The sequence below is a fragment of the Dermacentor silvarum genome, chromosome 2 (genome assembly GCF_013339745.2).
Source record: "Dermacentor silvarum isolate Dsil-2018 chromosome 2, BIME_Dsil_1.4, whole genome shotgun sequence".
In the NCBI taxonomy this organism is placed as follows: domain Eukaryota; kingdom Metazoa; phylum Arthropoda; class Arachnida; order Ixodida; family Ixodidae; genus Dermacentor; species Dermacentor silvarum.
The window spans coordinates 44,217,645-44,236,408 of NC_051155.1; the positions used below are offsets into that span (position 1 = coordinate 44,217,645).

The 18,764-nt window shown below is 51.3% G+C and overlaps 2 protein-coding genes across 2 annotated transcripts in view; one reads left to right on the forward strand and one right to left on the reverse strand.

Moving 5' to 3' along the window:
• LOC125943409 (interferon regulatory factor 1-like) overlaps window positions 1-18,764 on the forward strand; it is a 176,541-nt gene that overhangs the window by 57,790 nt on the left and 99,987 nt on the right. The window lies entirely within an intron of this gene.
• On the reverse strand, window positions 1,668-5,229 carry LOC125943408 (uncharacterized). Its single transcript, XM_049662703.1, has 3 exons — window positions 5,012-5,229; window positions 3,798-4,356; window positions 1,668-2,144 (listed from the first exon to the last, which is right to left on the reverse strand). The coding sequence occupies exons 1-3, from the start codon at window positions 5,227-5,229 to the stop codon at window positions 1,668-1,670; spliced, it is 1,254 nt and encodes a 417-aa protein (XP_049518660.1).

An 18,764-nucleotide genomic window follows, 5' to 3' on the forward strand; every position in this document is an offset into this window, starting at 1 on the left:
ATCTTCTAAAAGCAGTGAAATGATTTGATCTCGCCGCCATGCTACGCGATTGGACGATAACTTCAGCGCGCCTCCTGGTGCGGTCCAAGAGGAACTAGCTGACGACGCGCGCCTGGCGCTCGTCGTTGGGCGTTCTCAAGCGGAGCAGGCAGGCAAAGAACTTTATTATTATCCGGAGGCGGCGCTCGACCCCCGTTAGGAGGTGACACCGGTGGGCCACTCCCACGACGGGACGGGGAGGTTAAACTCCACGGCCATGTCGTGGGCCCTCTGGATGGCCCTAAGCTGGTCTCTTTTGTCTTGGCCAGTGAGAAGAGAGTTCCAGTCCGCCTCCGTAGAGCGAGACTCGCTGCTCTCGCGCAACTTAAGGCATTGCCACAGCGCGGGCACCCCGGCTCTATGTCATCCATGTATTTCGAACATTTTAGAGGCGATGCATACGCCTCCGTCTGTAACAGACATAGAGTGAGAGACTGAGCTCTGTTTAAGTGTGGGTGCGGGAGTGGGTACTTCCGCCGCTCCAACTGGTAATGTTTGCAGATTTCATTAAAGGTTAACAGCGGATCTCTGAAGTACCTAGTAACGTCCTCAGCCTCCGAGTGGTTCTCCCCGACGTGGAATGTGAGACCTCGCGCCCGGGAATGAGCCAACTCGTTGGCATTAAGGATAGTTCCGTGTACGTGTCGGCAAACGTGTGCCGGGAACCAGATGATTTGCTTTTTGTCTGACCAATTGGCAGCACAGAGAACGCGCGCGGCTTCCCGACAAACCGAGCCCGTCATGAAGGCCCTTGCGGTTGCGCGCGAATCTGTGTAAATGGCAGTGCGGTCGGTGGCAGCGAGAGCTAGTGCCACAGCGACCTGCTCGGCACCATCAGCGTTTGAATTTAATAAAGTCATAGACGACAAGTGTTCGCCTTTGAGTGTTGTTACTACCGAGACAAAGTGGTCCGCATATCCGTACTGCCCTGCGTCTACGAAGGCCACGTTATCCTCCATGGCGGCTGCGGAACTGAGTAGGGCTCGCGCCCGTGCCTGACGTCTCCCCACGTTATGTGTGGGATGCATGTTACGGGGTATCGTGAATACTGTAAATTTTGAGCGCAGCTCTTCGGGGAGCTGTCGCGAGCTTTCTTGGGTTACGGGAGATTGGACCCCGAGGTGCGCTACTAATCGTCGCCCAGCTTCAGTGGAAGACAGCCTTACAATTTGAGAGATTTTTTGAGCTTCTACGATTTCGTTGAATGTATTATGAATGCCTAGCTCGTTCAGCTTGTTCGTGCGGGTGCTGCCCGGTAACCCGAGCACCTGATTAACGCACCGGCGGATGATCACGTCGAGACGGCGTACATCTCCTTTTTGCCACAGGTGGGCGGGAGCCACATAGTTGATGTGGCTCATGAGGAACGCGTGGATCAGTCTGCGGGGATTCTCCTCAGACAGTCCCCCGCGCTTGTTAGCTACTCTGTTAATTAATTTAGCCATTGCTTCGGCCTTCTTAGAAATGTGAGTGACACTGGCGTCGTTATGGCCGTTGGCTTGAATGGCCATGCCTAGAATGCGAACTTGGTCCACCGTGGGGATCGGTGTACCGACCGCCGTCAGGACGTTGATTTCCGCGTATGCGTCTCTGCGCGCCTGGTATTTCGGGCGGTAGAGTAGTAATTCTTATTTCTCTGCCGATAGCGAGAGACCGGCCTGCCGTAAGAACGTTTGTACCGTGCTGACCGCTTCTTGCAGTCGCTCCTCGATATGGCCGTCAGTGCCCCTTGTACTCCATACGGTGATATCGTCTGCGTAGAAGGCGTGACTGATGCCTTCGATCTGTGAGAGTTGTCGCAACAGACCGCGCATGGAGAGGTTGAACAGGAACGGAGAGATCACGGCCCCTTGGGGTGTGCCCCTTGGTCCCAGGTTGAACTGCTTCGAGCCCATCGAGCCGAGTTGTATTGTAGCTGTCCTGTCGCGTAGGAACGAACTAACGTAGTTGTAGAAACGCTTACCTAATCCTGCCTGTCGAATCGAGTCGAGGATGTGAGAGTGGTTTACGCGGTCGAACGCCTTCTCGAGGTCGAGCGCTAGGATGGCTCTAGTGTCTCTCGTGATCCTATCCATGAGCTCGTATTTCAGCATCAGCATTACGTCCTGCGTGGACATGGACGGGCGAAAGCCAATTTGGTTGATCGGTAGAATCTGACGCTCCTCAACGAATTTCGTGACTCGCTTGAGGATTACGTGTTCGGCCACCTTACCCACGCAGGTCGTGAGCGAAATGGGACGAAGTGAGCCTATAGCGCTAAGGGTTTACCCGGCTTAGGGATAAGTATGACGGTTGTCTCGCGCCATGCAGGCGGGACGTTACCTGTCTCCCAGATTTTGTTAATGTGCTGAGTGAGAAGTTCTATGTCCTCCTCGGCGAAATTTTTAAGAAGTTTATTCTGTATGCCGTCGGGACCCGGGGCCGAGCGGCAGTTGAGTTCGGAGAGCACCGCCTTAACCTCAGCGCAAGTAAAGTGGGATCCTAGTGGATCCTCCTCCGTAGCGTCCGGGGCGGGCGGGTAATCGGATGGGGAGCTAGGTTCGGTACTGAGGTAACGCGGGGCTAGCTCGTCGGTGATTTGAGTGTCGGTCTTACCCGAGATTTTTAGTTTGTGGATTAGCCTGTCTATCGTGAGTTGTTGGGATGCTTTCGATGGTTTGTCACCTAGTAAGTGCTTTAACAGGTTCCATTTGGCCCCATTTCTCATTTGACCGTCAACCGAGTTACACACTTCGTCCCAGTGTTGACCCTCTAGATTACGACAATGTGCCTCGATTTGACGATTGAGTTGAGCTATCTTTTTACGAAGGTTACGATTGAGCTTTTGCGTGCGTCATTTCGCTTGCAGTGATTTTTTAGCTTCGAGCAGGTGTGCTAGCCGACTATCCATGCGCTCGACCTCCAGTTTCGTTTCAACGTCCTGAGTCGAATTTGCAACGTCCTCTTTGAGTCGTGCGAGGAGTTCTGCTAGGGGTTCGTAGTGAGTGTCGTCGCGTTTCCTGAGTTCTCGAAAACGATCCCAGTCCGTAATGCGAAACTGTCTAATTTTGTTTGTAGAGACGTTTACAATAGTCTGTATAATGTAATGATCACTGCCCAGATTCTCACCTAGGTTAGTCCACGTGGGTTGTCCCGCGTGCCTAACCATTGTGAGGTCCGGGTTTCTATCGCGCGTGACCGAGTTACCTACCCGTGTGACTGAAGTGGGATCTGTTAGGAGCGTGATTCTATGTGTGTGCATTTGTGATACCAGGGCAGTGCCCTTACGGGAATAGCCGCGGTACCCAAAGTCTGGATGCGTGGCATTAAAGTCTCCCGTATGAGCATGTGATCCCCTGAAATTTTGTTCGCGCGCTGAAAGAGGACCTGAAATGTAGTTGGCGTGTTTTTGGGTGTACTATATACGTTAAGAATAAACACTGACTGTTTAAGCTTTGAGTTTGGGATTAACTCTATCATAACGTGATCGTCTTTGAGATCGGGGCGGATCTCGTGGCGAACATATGCGTACTTCTTGGAGATGAGCGTCGCTATCCTTCGCGTTCCCGCTCGATGGTCCGCTTCGGTGCGATAGGCACGCAAAACGGGGTCGGCGGTTAGTGTGTCTCGTAAGAGAATTACGGCAGGCCGATTGGCGCTAGATTAAATGAATTGTTGCAAAGCTGCCTTTCGCTTGGGAAAGCTGAAGCAATTCCATTGCCAAATTACACGATTGCTTGTGTTAGCTATGATTACTGCATAGGGGTTGGCGCACGAACCGCCTCGTGCTGTCCTTCTAATATTTGTAATCGCGCGTGGAGCTCGGTGAGCTGGAGGGTGTGTGGGGTCATATCGGCAGCTCGGTCTGCCGCAATGTCTGCTCGGAGGCGGGCAAGTGCCTCCATGAAGTTAGACATAGTAACGGGCTCGTCGGCCGGGTCCTCGGCCGCGCGACGCTTTGCGGCGCGATTGGCGTTCGACGACGTAGTGGGGGCGGGTTCAACGGCCAGAGCGGCGGGCGTCGGTGCCTCGACAACGCGTTCTCTCGGCTGCTGCAGGTTTCGAATAAGTGCTTTGAATTCTGCGTTTTCTTTGCGCAGAAACACTAGCTCGCGTTTGAGCTCTCGAATCTCATCTTTCTCATGCTGTGGCAAATTACCCGACCGCGCGGAACCGCGAGTCTCACCTTTACCGGCGACTCGGTCGGCCGAGGTAGGTGTTGCAGTCGGACTCTCGGTGGTGGTAGGCAGGTGCTTCGTCGGTAGACTCGGGGCTGGTTGCTTGGGCGTCGGCTTTTGCTTGGCCGAGCCTCCTTGGGTCTGTTGGTTGTTGTTGCGTCTGCAGCGGCGTCGACGTCGAACGACGTAAGGGATTTTGATAGCGATTTCGGCATGTGCGGTCGCCCGTAATATGGGCCTGGCCGCACAACGCGCATTTGGGTGTCACGCACACATGGTCGGGTCCGGTGGGTTTGTTACCGCAGTGTTCACAGACTTTCTCAGATGGGGCAGACGTCTTGTCGATGCCCGACTCGGCCGCAGTTGCGGCAGGTGTCGATCTGTCGCTTGTAGAGCGTGCAACGCAGCAGAAGCATACCGCAGCGCACATAGTTGGGGACTTTAAGTCCGTCGAAGAGAAGGATGATGGTGGTTGCATCCTGGATTCGTCGTACCCCAATTAACGTAGGGTTGTGTGATGAGATGAACAGGCGTTGTAGCTCCGAGTCCGGAAGGTCAGCGTCGACGCCTCGGACTACGCCTCGGCTGGTGGTGCCAGAGGCGACTACGTAAGCTGATACTGGATGTGCTCGCTCCATGAGAACAATTTCTCGTACTTTAGCGTACGCTTCGGCCGTTTATAAGCTCGACGTGCTGATCACAAAGATGTTCTGCGTGTCGTTAGTGCAAACGATATCTTCCTCTGCCGCCGTTGGCGGGAGTCGTGCAGCGAATAGTAGAGCTTGTAAGAACTTCAGCTTGTTGCACTTACGCACATCCAGTCCACCTCCGTGGTGGACGATGACACGGTGATGATCCGTTGGCAGCGGGGGGAGCCGGCTGGCGGCTGCAACCCTCGTCGCAGCTCCGGTTCGCCAATGCGGGCGCCGGCTGGCTTGCCGGTGGTAGTAGTTGCTCGACGTCGAATTGCTTCGATCCAGCCAGGCGCGCTGGCTTCCTCTTGAGTGATTGGTTCTCCCTCCACCTCAGGCATGATATCGGCGCCGCGGCGGGACGCGCCGGCGCAGGAGTACGTAGTCGTGTTCAGCCCACTCAAGGCCTAGCGAGTGAGGCGAAACGTTGGTCGAAAAAAGAAGAAAATCTGGGTGGCCCGGGCCAAAACCGGTATCCGGGTGTTGCCCTAGACTCAGCGAAAACGTTGGTGATAAAATTAGGGAAGATTTCACACAGTATACCGGCAAAAAGCATATCAGAAGGCGGAGCCGATGCGGAGACGTCCACTCGTCTCGACGCCCATGGCGTCCTTCTTCTCAAGCGGAGCGCTGGCATAGATTTCACCTGGTGCACCCGTGTCCCGCACCGCGCCCGCGTCAGTGCGAGGTGCTGTTGCTGGCCGCTGAGCCAACGCGTGGGCGCGGCCAGTGGTGATATTGGAACGGTATCGAAGGCTCTTTTCTGCCTGTTGACCCAAAGGGAAAGCATTGAAAAGCTATGATGCGACGTTAACGGATTGACTTGTTGAAGTCGCGCGGCCGCATAATGCAACGCGGTATGTCGAGGGCGCGCACTTTTTTCACTAGTGCCAAACCAGGAGGCGCTGCAGGCAGTTGGTGCTCCTTTTAGAAGATCCAGGGGCTTTAGGTTTGGCGCGTCGTAGGTGCCAAGGTCGGAAATGGTGACGTCTACGAGAACATCCAAAATCAAATTTGCACTGCGCGCTACGGTGACATTCAGTAGGCGGAGCGTTGTGCGCACGCCCCGCTCCGCCGTAGCCTTCGCAGTGTAAGTTGTTGAAGAAGAAGCGGAAGCACCGCGAGCAGAGATGTTTGATTGCCAATAACTCTGCTTCTGCTGAGCGTAATGAAGTACTTTCTTGTGGCAAAGTATTTCTGAAATAGTCTAACTTCAAATGCATTTCTTGACTTCGATAAAAAGTGGTTGAGGGCCTCTTTAAGCGGGATGAAATAAGCTTTCCCTCATCTTTAAGGTCACGAGTGTATTATCTTACTTGCAGGTGTTTTCGTTCCAAGTATTCAAATATTGCTATGGTCATACATGCCCTGTGGCCTCATGTTCTTGTTTACTTAGGTTAAAAGTAACAGCAGTTAAAATTTCCTCCCAACTTTGACGAGGCATAGAAACGCTGCATGTGTATGTTGTAATATTCATTTTTACCCAGACGTGCTCTGAGGCGTGCGTATCATCGTGTCCGCAGCAGCATGCGCTGATAGGAAGCTTTGCAAGACGCGTGTTTACTCAGCTGTCGCAAAGGGTGGTCAAAATGACCGTTGGACGCGGTCGCCGTTGAAGTTATCCGTTCTCGGGTGGCGTTATTGATAAATCAACATTGCAGTTCCGCTATTGGCATTTAATCACCGTCGAGCGTTTGGCGTAAAGATCAATTCATTCTGCGTACCATATGAGTGTTCTTATCAGCTTGGAGCGCACCTGTTTATCAATCACGACGTTCGCATCCAAATAGCATTGTGATTGGTTGTGTGATAGCGGCTGAAGTATCAGCAAATTCTGGCCCTGGTTTCTAGCTGAATTGATGATATCGCTGAAGCCGTATGCAACCACATTCATGCTCTTACCTGAACCCGAGGGACAAATACGCGAAGCTTTCTGAACAGCACGATAGCGGGTTGGATGCGAGCGGAGCTGCCTCTTAGAAACGCCGGTAAGTTGACTCGAGCGAGAGCATTATACGCCGAGATAGCGGAGTCGACCTCCCTATAAGCCGACATTAAAGGGACACTAAAGGAAAGTATTAAGTCGAGCTAGATCATCACGTTATTCGCCTAGAAGTCTATCATCGTTATATGTGCGTCGATATATGAATTTCTTGCGTCGTAAATTGAAGTCGAAGGTCCCGCGGTCCCGCTGCTGCTCCTCAATTTGAACCGCCCTCGCCAAAGCGGAGGACTTGACGCCGGCTCCACGTGACCGCCCTCCATGCCCTTGTTGCGCATTTTGTAGACTCTTTATTTACCTCTCTATACGAAACGTAGTGCTTGGCGAGTGCAGGTGTTCAGCTTGCGTGAGTCGCTCTGCGGCTCTGCTTGAGTTCAGGTTACCGGCTACGGTTATTTGAGACTCAACGACCGGTGCCGGAAAAATACAACCCGAGAAGATAGCTCTGTAATCCTTGGAGGACGGCGCTGTGTCCTTTAATTTAAACGGTCGCCCAAATGTTCGCTGTTTTTCGGCATGATTAGCGATTAAATTGACGCGAATTTCAGTATATAGATATTGATCCCAGTAAATGGGCAAGGAGCAATTGTTACGAAATTTGACATAGGATGAACGAGACTGAGGGGAAACCGTGTTGTCGTGTAGGCTTCTCCAGTCTTTCGTGCTATTCATTAGTGAGGTGAACAGGAGGCAGGTTTCGTTTTTTAAAGGAAATTTTCGATGTGGTCTTGTATTGGTTTGCAGTTTTATACGACTACATGTTCAGCGCATTTGGCATGTGCAAATGACAGTTATGTCGAAATTCGAAAGAGATGCAAATGACAAAGAAAAAAATTGCTGCATCTCCCGTAACCGAGAGTATAGATGTAAGCATGAAATGGGTACCATATGACATCTTTTGCTGCCTGTGGTGCCGCCGCCTTCAACCGCTTTTCTTCTTCCGACAGTGCAGCGCGCTCAGCGCCTCTTCCGTCTTGTGGCGGACCGCTCACGACTCACGGACCGCTGGCGTTCAAAAGAGCACAGCCAACCTCTATGCCTTTTGAACGTCGCTATTGGAAATGACAAATAAAACTTCAGCGTACTAGAAGTTACAGCTTGAGTGATATTGTGAACAAATACTAGGAATAAATCGGAAGCAATATTTTTTGTTACTTGTTTCGGAAGTATCTAGCGTATGTAATGCTGCGGTGCTGTGCAAAGGGTGGGGGGCAGAGAGCGCATTTTCTTAAAATTTTGACCGGTTGTTGCATGATCTCGTTTTGTTCTCGCAACGATGCGCCGGTGTTCTCGTTTGAGTGCCCGTATAACGGCTCTGGCTTTTCGCTCAAGGTCACTCGAAGGTCGCCGACAACGGGAGCTTCACGCGACGAATCGCACCACAACCGCCTCCACTGAGGCTGGAGCTCTCGCAAGCGCACTCTGGAGCGGGGTGCGGAGCGGGGCAGGCACAACGCTCCGCCTACTGAACGTCACCGTGGCGCGCAGTTCAAATTTGATTGTGGATGTTCAGGTTGACGCCACTACTTCTGATTTTGGCGCCTACGACGCGCCAAACGTAAGCCAAACGTGGTTGTCCTCGGCGAGCTGCAGCGCGCTTAGGTAGTGGGGTCGTCGCGGCATCCGGTGGCGGCCCCGGTATCTACACTACGTAGCGCACGCAGCTGCATGACGCAGCGTTTGCTTTGTGCACGACAGGGCTTGAGTGCGTGCTCGCGCTCCTATGTTGCAGTCTGACCGTGGTGCGGACCGGCTTTGTCCTTCACCAGCTTGACCGACGAATAGTAGCCGCATCCAACTTGCGCAATTATGAAGAGCTATCAGTGCTTGCCATGACGTCTGACCAGGACGGAGCGGCCATGAGTCGGTGCGCACTGGCAAGCGTGCGTGTGGTTTGACCTTAAGCTTCGCATGGTTCGAGGCTAATTGAGCGTTCAAAACTAGTCGAAATGGGCGAGACCCGACGGCTACGACACCGACAAGCACGGTGGCCCAAGTTTAATTCCTACGCGAGCGGCCGCGGTCGAGCGTGAGCGGACGACAGTCGGCTTCTTTTGGAAGTACGTAATTATAATGGAAATTCAAGAGCATATTTTAGCTTACTTCAGCCTGTTTATTAAACTTAGTCAATAAATATACACATTCACAGTAGGAAGAAGCGCACTGGTCCAGACACCCTTCTTGATTGACGTCAGCTATTGGCCAATAGAAGGCCCGTTTTCTGGACGCTTTATTACGAAGCCGCGTTTTCTGGACGATTTATTACGAAATAGGGCGTCCAGAAAAGAGTGAGGAGCAGGCTTCTGTTGAAAAGAGAGCCTTTGAGAGAAAGGTGATTTCACGCCCCTCTTTCCAGATACACGCGCCACGCACGAATGCAAAACTTACTGAAATGTTCACGGCAGCGTATGCTATCCGCGGACTATGTTTTAAAGACGATAGTGTTTTTGGGCTACCTAAACGCGAAAAAACTTTGTCTGTCTGTCACCCGTTTCAACCGCCTGGCCAAAACCAACCAAGCTACTAGCACTGGTGGCACGGGGCCATACACGTCAACTTTATACAGCGCAAAGGAAACCTCAGGCCTATTTAAGGCAAAATATATGCATATAACCGTGATACGCAGCGTTTATTTAATTAAGAATACACATTGGATTGTTTTTTGAAATGAAATAAAGAGAGAGAGAGAGAGAGAGAGAAGTCATAAGGGAAAGGCAGGGAGGTTAACCAGGCTGAGCCCGGTAGGCTACCCTGCACTGGGGAAGGGGGAGAAGGGATTGAAAGAGGAGAAGGAAGAGAGAAGTTCACAGTTCACACCTCACACATTTACAGTCAAGCGTTCATCGCTAAGTTTCATCACAGGCGGTCATGTAGGCTTGTGCACTTCAAAAAGCGCAGCAGCGCCTTTGTAGCCCCGTACATAGAAGACGCACGAGGCCACGGGCCCAAGATCTTCTCCTCCGTAAAAGGCCTGTCGTCTAAGTGCCCCAAAGCAGTCCGAAGGGCAATCCTCTCTTCTTCGTATCTAGGGCAGTCACATAAGAGATGTCTGGTGGTTTCCTCAACACCACATGTGCTGCAGTTCGCACTGTCCGCCATTCCAATTAGGAATGAATAGGAGTTCGTAAAAGAAACTCCTAATCGCAGGCGGCACAGTAAGGTTTCTTCACGTCGTTTAAAACCGGGTAAAAGTCGTAATTGCATCTGTGGGTCCATGGCATATAGGCGCCGGTTGGTAAACTCTGGTGTATGCCATTTTCTTAGAGTTATAGTATGGGCAAGACTGCTGAGGTGCCGCGCTGCGTCCGTTCTTGACAATGGTATGGGGATTCTTTCGTATTCGTCATGTGCTTCACGGGCAGCTTTGTCGGCACATCCATTGCCAGTGATGTTGCAGTGCCCAGGTAGCCACTGAAATACAATGTTGTGGCCTCTGACCACCGCTTAATGGTAGCGTACTCGTATCTCTGCTACCAATTGTTCATGTGGGCTGCGGCGCAGAGCTGATAAAAGTGACTGTAGGGCTGCCTTTGAGTCACAGAATATAGCCCAATTATTTGGTGATTGTTCGTGCACATAAAGCACTGCGCTACGGAGGGCGGCAAGTTCAGACCCTGTCGATGTTGTGACGTGGCTGATCTTGAACTTCTTGCAGAATGATGCCGACGGAATAACTACCGCACCAGTAGAGCTGGTCAGAGTCGAAGAGCCATCTGTATAAATGTGAATTCGATCAAAGTAGGAATCATGCAGCATATGTAGGGCAGCTTGATTCAGGGCACAAGTTGGCAAGTCGGACTTCTTTGTAACTCCTGGAATGGAGAGCCGCACTTGTGGCTGCCGGAGACACCACAAAGGACAAGGTGGTATTGCGGCAGGCGTGAAGTCCGATGGAAGAGAAAATCGATAGGAGGTTACAGTGCCCGAAAAAGTTGCATCTGGCCTACTTTCCGAGAGAGAAGCAAGGCGTTGAGACTGTAGTCGGGAAAGGTGCCGGAAGATGATTTCGAAGGGTGTCTGTGGCGACATACGTTCTGATGGGATGTTCCCTGGCGATGGCAATTGTTGCAGCTGTTGAGGCGCGTCGCGGTAGGCCAAGACACGTTCTAAGTGCTTGAGCTTGCATGCTCTCAAGCACTCTGAGGTTAGTCCTCCGGGCGCTTGACAACACCGGGGTGCTGTAGCGCAAGAAACCCATAAAAATCGCTTTGTATAGTTGCAGCATAGAACGCACCGACGGTCCCCATGCTTTTCCGGCGATGGCTTTGAAGAGGTGACTGATCGAGAGGAGTCTTTTCCTTAGGTAGGATACATGGGGGCTCCAGGAGAGGTCGCGGTCAACAGTGATCCCTAAAAACCGATGGTTCTTTTTGTACAGAATAGGCTGGCCATTAATAGACACAGGATATTCGGCCATCGATTTTCGCGTGAAGGCGACTAACGCGCATTTTTCTGTTGAAACGCCGAGACCTTGTCTCTGAAGATAAGCAGACGTCATCGTTGCAGCCTTTTGTAACCTTGCGCGAACTTGCGGGCGAGTTACTCCGGAAGCCCAGATGCAGATGTCATCTGCGTAAATTGATAGACTGACAGGCTGTGGCAAGGATTCCGCCAGCCCAATCAGAGCCAGGTTGAACACAACTGGGCTCAAAACGCCACCTTGTGGAACCCCACGGTTGGTATAGTGGTCGGTAGTTTGACCATCTTCAGTGACTACAAAAAAGCTCCTTTGGGTCAGGTAGCTACGAATCCACCGAAAAGTGCGGCCTCCGATTTCAGCAGCCACGAGCGCGTCAAGAATTGCTTCATGGGAGACATTATCATAAGCACCCCTCACGTCTAAAAATAGCGCTACCGAGATGCGTTTCGATGATTTTTGTTGTTGAATCGACGACACGAGATCAATGACGTTGTCAACCGACGAACGACCACGTCGAAAACCTGTCATCGCGTCTGGATAAACATTGTAATGTTCAAGAAACCACTCGAGGTGCGTGAGGATCATCCTTTCCATCAACTTGCCAACGCAGCTGGCGAGAGCAATAGGCCGATAGGATTTCAGTTCAAGGGGCGACTTGCCTTGCTTTAAGATTGGTACAAGACGGCTACGCTTCCACTCAGGGGGAACAACACCATCACTCCATGAGACATTGAGATGATGCAGCAGGATCTCTCGTGCTTCATGATCAAGGTGGAGGAGAGCAGCATATGTTACGTTGTCGGGTCCGGGCGAAGAGGAACGCCTGCAAATGGCTAAAGCAGCCTCCATTTCTTCCATGGAGAAAAGTTCGTCCATTGCCGAAACTTGCATGAGAGGAACTTCGTACAATTCCAGATCCTTTTGTAGCGTTCTGCCGCTTGCAATTTCCGCACAAAAGTGTTCTCCAACATCCACTTCTCGACAGCCTTGGTGGAGCGCCAGTGCCTTAAAGGGGTGGCGTTGCTGAGGAGAAGAGCGAAGGCCCTGGAGAGTTCGCCATACGCGAGAGAGTGCTTTGCGGGGGTCCAACGAGTTACAGAATGAATGCCATCGGTCGTTGTCTAATTTGTCCATGCGACGACGTATTTTCTTCTGCGTGCGCCTGGCCTCCCTAAGGTCTAGAATCGACTTTGTGCGTCTGTATCTCTTCTCGGCACGCCGACGTACTGCACGAAGCCTTTCTAATTCAATGTCGAAGTCAGAGCGAGCAGGTGACCATGAGAAACAGCGCGTTGCAGCATGCATCGCGTCCGCAATCACAAGCTCTATGCTACGTGCAAGGCCTCTCTGGCATTCGGCGTTCACCGAGGCTTGAAATGCGGGCCAATCAATTGTTCGAGAGACCATAGGGGAAAACATATTGCTTAGACCTTTGATGGCAACGTAAGTTGGAATATGGTCACTTCCGCGCGTTTCCAAGTCAGTTAACCAGTGGACGCTCGAAGTAAGGCATCGCGACACCAAAGTAAGGTCTAGGCAGCTGCTATACGACGACCCTTTAAAGAATGTTGGACTGCCGTCGTTCAAAAGGCAGAGGTCATGGTCCGAAGCAAAAGATACAAGAGTCTGACCTCTTGAATTGGTTCTTGTACTTCCCCATAGTGGGTGATGGGCATTAAAATCTCCTGTGTTGATCCAAGGACTGGAGGTCGACGTCAAAACATTTCCGAGCCTTGTGTAGTCTAAACGGCTTGATGGGGAAATGTAGCCTGCGACGAGTGTGAAGGAGAGACTCTTCTTTATGCTAAGACACACATACTGGTTGTCGTCATGAGGAGGCACGGCCTGGGCCACGTAGGTGAGCTCTTTGCGAACATAAACGAGGACCTTGCTGATTTTGTCACACGTGGCGGAGGTAAAAGCTTCGTATCCTGATAATCTGAGGATATTTTTCACGTTTGGTTCACAGATGACTAGCACCGGAAACCGATTGACATATACAAATTGGCGAAAATCAGAAATACGTGATATCAGGCCTCTCGCATTCCACTGAAGAATTGAGGCATTCTTGACGTCTTCTTGAAAAGGTCGCCTCTGCAGAAGTGGGCGAGCCATGTTTCTAATGTAAGCTTTCAAGTACAGGAGCGAGAGCATCCAGTACTTGTAAAGCGCATCGAGCAGTCGAAGTTTGTGTATTTCCCAAAAGTGTGCGAATCGCAGCTATTAATGACTTCAGCAGAATAACCACCTGCACATCCTGTTCAGGCAACTTGTCGGAAGCAAGAGGTACGAATCGCAGCTATTAATGACTTCAGCAGAATAACCACCTGCACATCCTGTTCAGGCAACTTGTCGGAAGCAAGAGGTACGTTCGATGAAGGAGACGTACGTCGCTCAAGCTCAGCAGGTGGGCGTGCATTTGGCAGTGCAGGCCAGGCAACGTCATAAGCACTTTTCTGGGCTTCTTTGTCAATCAATACGTTGCGTCTGGTCTCGCGCATGGACTGCTGTTTCTCAATTCGAGATGATGACGCTGCTGGACTAGATTGGCGCTGTGGGGGGTTTTTCGCGTTCTTTGGGGAACGTCTGCGGTGGCGGCGGGAGCGTCGTTTTTTCACAGAAACGGCTGCTTCCCGGTGCGTAGAGCCTTCCCTTACCATCTCCTTAAGAATACTCCACTCCTTCTTGATTCGGGGGCAAGCTCTCGATGTGGCTTCATGAGATCCCTTGCAGTTTCGGCACTTAAATTCAGTTGCTTGGCAGGATTCCGTGGTGTGGAACCCAGCGCAGCGTGCACATACTGCAGCGTGGATTACAAACACCTCTGACGTGACCCAACCGAAGGCACTTGTGGCACTGCAGAGGTTTCGGAATGAACGGCTTCACGGGGTGGCGAAAATGGCCAACCTTGACAATAGATGGGATGGTGTCGCCCTTGAAGACTATCTTCACACACCGTGAATTGCCAATCCGAGATACCTGGATGATGGTACTATCAGGAGTGGCTGTTTTGACTAGGATAGGCAAGTCTTCATTCGGTATTGCTACATCTGCGTCATAGATGACGCCTGTTGCTGTATTCTTGTCGACAGGAATGTGGGAGCGCACTTTGATCCCGTTCAGATCGGTTACTGTACGCAAGATGTCAAACGCGGTTGCATGCATGACATCTACGGCGAGAATGTTCTTGCGAGTGTTAATTCTTATGTCGGTGATTTCATTGGGAACTAATCTTTCAAGGAAGGCGGAGACAGCTTGCCTATTCAGATGCCGCAGATTGTCCGAGGAAACCACCGGCATGAAGAGTATGGCGGGGGCTCGAGGACGGCTCATGTTCTGCACTGTAGATGTACTTGAAGGCGAAGGTGTACTGAGGCTCCTCCGCTTCGCCTTGCGGCTTCGTACGGATTCGAAGCCGTCTTCGGAGTCTTCTCCGCTGGCCGAGTAGAGTTCCGTGCTGTCACTGGCAGCATCGTCCATTTCACTGTTACGCTTCCGCGACGGCACCGCGGAACGCGAGGCCAGGTCGGGAGAGAACCGGGCAGTGTCGACGTTCATCACTGCCGGCGGGGGACCGAAGTCCCGTAGCTAAACAGCGAAAAAACTGAAAATCAGCAGGAGACGGGAAAGCACCAGTCAACTAGAGACACGCTTCCGAAATGAAATAAAAGTAAGTTTCCTTTTTTTTTTTTTTGAAATGAAAAATCAGGGCGGTAGAAATGAAAAAATCAGGGCGGTAGAAATGGTGTCGAAAAGATGCTACGCGTTAAAAACAAGCCGATTGAAGCCGGGGCTCTGTAGCCGGCTTTAAGCCAACAGTAATAAAAGGTCCCAACAGATGGCGCGAGAGCAGGGTGAACGCGGGAAATTTGAATTGAATTCAGCAAAACCTCCATTGCATGCATCATGCGAGGAGTGACAGGGGAAGAGCGGGAGGAGAAGACAGGGTGTTACGTATCAGGGGCGGCAGAAGACTGTCGTTTTTCGACGTCATTTGCAGTGAAGCAAGCGGATATGCGGCCAATTTTTTCACCAAGCCAGAGGGCGGTTCAGGAACCCTTTATGGTGCGCCAATGCTAGCTAGCTGCTGGAAGCGCTATTGTACCTTAAAAAAATATGTCATCTTCAGCATCTTTCAAACCATGCTAATGTAGGGGCCGTCGCAAGTATATATATATATTTCAAGTGCTTTCCGAATTCGACTGGCTTATATTAAACTCCTATGGAGCCGCTTCTCCAGCTTACGCTGTGACTGTGCTGCGTGTGCTGCGCAGGCCTTTGACTTTTTTCTAAGGTGCATGGTAGGCTGACCTGTCTGTCGCCTTTCATGTATATAAAATGTTTACCGCCCTATGGCTGCCGATAAACAAACGGGATCTTTATAATTTCTTGATGGGAACGTGCCTATCGCTATCTTATTTTTAATTAGCGTGCGCGTCCAGATAACGTCAAATTATTAATCGTAGCGTGGTAAGTTTAGTACTAGATTGGGCCGGAGCGTGAAATCGCGGGCACTATTATCAATGATAATTATAATCTAAACATATGCATATTCACCACACAGCCAGAGAGACCAGTAGTCTAGCAATTCTCCCGAATGGGACACCACGCGCACCTGCTTGGAGAGGCGCGAAAGAACAAAATAATGAAATGGGGAGCAGACTGGAACGCGAAGGTAACGGCTGAAAAAACAGTACAAACATCTTCTGCTCTACTCGCTGTCTCACGTTGTACTCGGATTCGTTAAAGTTGCAGCATGTTGATAAGCAAGCTGTGTCTCGTCTATTAATTACTCCCGTAATCTGGCGTGGTCCTATTTCTTGTATTGACAATGAACGCGTGGAGTTAAGGAGCTCGAGCGCACTCGATTGGGTAGAGCGCGCGATCTAAGTAAGGGCCGAAAGCGGCTTCCGGTGCGCGATGAGGGAGCGCGCTATATGTGCTCCATCCAGCCTGGGAGGTGTTGCGCGCGAGCTGGTGCCTGCTATGACTTCCGGCAAGGTCACGTGTTTCCGCCCTCCTTGCACTGTCAGCCTTTCAGGGCGCAGTTGGCGCTGTTGCACGCGCTGTTTCGTTTCGCATTTGCACTCTTGTTTCGCGCAAAACGGCATGATTTCTTCTTGTCAGACGCACTGGTACTAACCCAATAGTCGTTCATCGGTTGGCCACACGTAATTCGTCGGCCACATGATTCTGAATGACTGGAAGCATAGTGCTCCTCCTGCGATCTGGCAGTACATCACTACAGTTGGCACACCGCCGAGCAGAAGCAATTCGTGCGGTCGGGTACCTCCGATAGCAGCGCGATCAGCTTGCGTCACAAGCGTGAATCACTGTTGCCGCCTCTTTCGCCACACGTCGAGCTCCCAGAGCTCGTCATTGTCGACCAAGCCATTGTCGACAGCGTCGCGGGTTTCAATCGGATCCACTCCGCGAGCAGACTAAACAAGCCGCAGGCCATTTCGGCTCGGTGGGCAGGAGAACCTGAGAACAAGAGAACCTGATGGAGCAGGCGCCATGAAGACGTCTGCGCCAAGGGTCTCCGAGCGTTTGAGCGGCGTGAAATTCGCATATGTCGACGGTGTTCAGATTGCTCTGTACCGATCACCTGATGGCGCGTCGAATGTTATTTCTGTGTGCGCGAAGAATACGAGAACAAAATGAAAAAAGATTAACAACTTTAGTGATTAGTGGCCGTAGAAGATTTCATTGCGCAAACGTGTGTACCTTTTCTAGCTCACATTACCTTGCAACTCTTATGCGGTTTTTTTTTTTTTTTTAAGACCGCCGTTTCGCTCGAGCCTTCCGCATTGACGAACAGGTGGCTAACACCAGGTACTGTGGTGCCGCCCCATTTGGTATATGGATATCAAAACAATTTCGTGGCAGTGGAGGTGTTATTTGCTGGCCACTGCATAACAGTCGTTTGATCTTAATAATAATGACGGGAAAAAGTCGCCAGTAATTCGTCCTGAAAAACACTCGGTTCGGTATTCGAGTATCTGTCGTGGCACTGTTCCGGTGCTCTGGCGAGCCCTTTATCGCGCTCAGAGTGATTTGCCGCTTCTAGCGCTAATGAGCAGAGGTATTGATGAAGTGTTCCCATTCACGTCACTGAAATGTCAATGCGTATCGCTGGACCACTGCTACTGCGGCCACATTTTGAAGAAAGCGAAATGGAAAAACTAAGATTTCGCGGTGCGTTAAGGTAGATATAAATCCGGATTTTTGTAACAAGGGCCTCCCCACGCGTTGTGCTACTGGCGCAATAGTATTATGCTATCGCAAGTCGGCGACAGGCATCAAGCTAACTAAAGGTAATTAAAAAAATTGAACGAACTTCCTCTCGAGTAGGACATGGGAGTAAATTGGTCCGGTTAGCCAGGCACCGCCGCTCCATGTGAACAGGAGCTCCCTCCCAGGCGCATACCTCCACCGGATGCTCAAGTAACAGGAGCCTGCCCTGGAGGCAAGCGCAAGAGTAGAGAAGCGATGAAGCCTATATGAAAAGTATCGGCGGGGTGAATCGAGCGAGGTGTCGAATCGCCCGGGGCAACGGTCTGGAGAAGACATGTATTTTGCGTTAATCTTGATTTTTTAAATACTTTTCTGTCTCTAACATGACGACGAGGACATCTTAACTAATACTCTTCGGACAGACTTTTAAAACAATGCCGCGAACGTCCGGCGATGCCACTTACGAGCACAGAAAACGCAGTCGCTGGTTATTTGAGGACTGCTGACTAAAGAAGGCGCATGACGCTGAACGGAAAGCGTCGGCTCAGATGTTTCAGAAACATTCATTCTGTTATGGAACACGACAATACCGCGCTGTGCCCCGACCGGTTTGTACGCCGCGAACTGCGCTGTCTTGCAGGGTGCCTATCCTGCGTCCGTCCCATAGGTACGCTTCTGCTGCGAGAGATGGCGTGACCCTCGCCGTCAAACGGGCTTTACGTCAAGCTCCACTGTCGAGAGCCTGGCCCTGCTGTGAGGCTGCGCTTCTGCGAAAATTTACGAGAATTTCGTGCGTGGGAGGCTATGTAGCATGCCTTCCGTCGCCGTGAGACTAGAGTGGTATGTCGAGTAGTCGTATAGACTGCGCACGAGAAGTAGTATAGACGCGCTTTCGCTGCGCTCGCGCTTTTGATTATGCACCGCTCAAGTCGCGCGATGTCAAGTGACTGTGGAAGTCACGTGTTTTCTATTCGCTTTAACTCGCATCAACGCAGAACCGTGTCCCCTCAACAACGTTATAATCAACTAATCAATAAGCATTTAGCGTTAGCACCGTGACTGAGCTTGGCCGATTGTGGTGCGTGTTGACGCTCAGTCAGCCGGCTACAAACATGCTTATGCGACGCAAATACATCTACAGACATGGCCACCGGTAAATAGCTTGACTGAGTGCCTGTAGGCTTTCGGTACCCGCGCAGTAATTTATTTAGAGAGAA

Excerpts from the sequence above, each read along its gene's own strand:
- LOC125943408 (XM_049662703.1), bottom strand. The coding sequence starts at position 5,229 with ATGCCTGAGGTGGAGGGAGAACCAATCACTCAAGAGGAAGCCAGCGCG. Across the intron at positions 4,357-5,011 it reads ACCACGGAGGTGGACTGGAT|ACGCAACAACAACCAACAGA; the intron begins GTGCGTAAGTGC and ends ACGCCGCTGCAG. Across the intron at positions 2,145-3,797 it reads TAGAAGGACAGCACGAGGCG|GACGTAATGCTGATGCTGAA; the intron begins GTTCGTGCGCCA and ends ATGTCCACGCAG.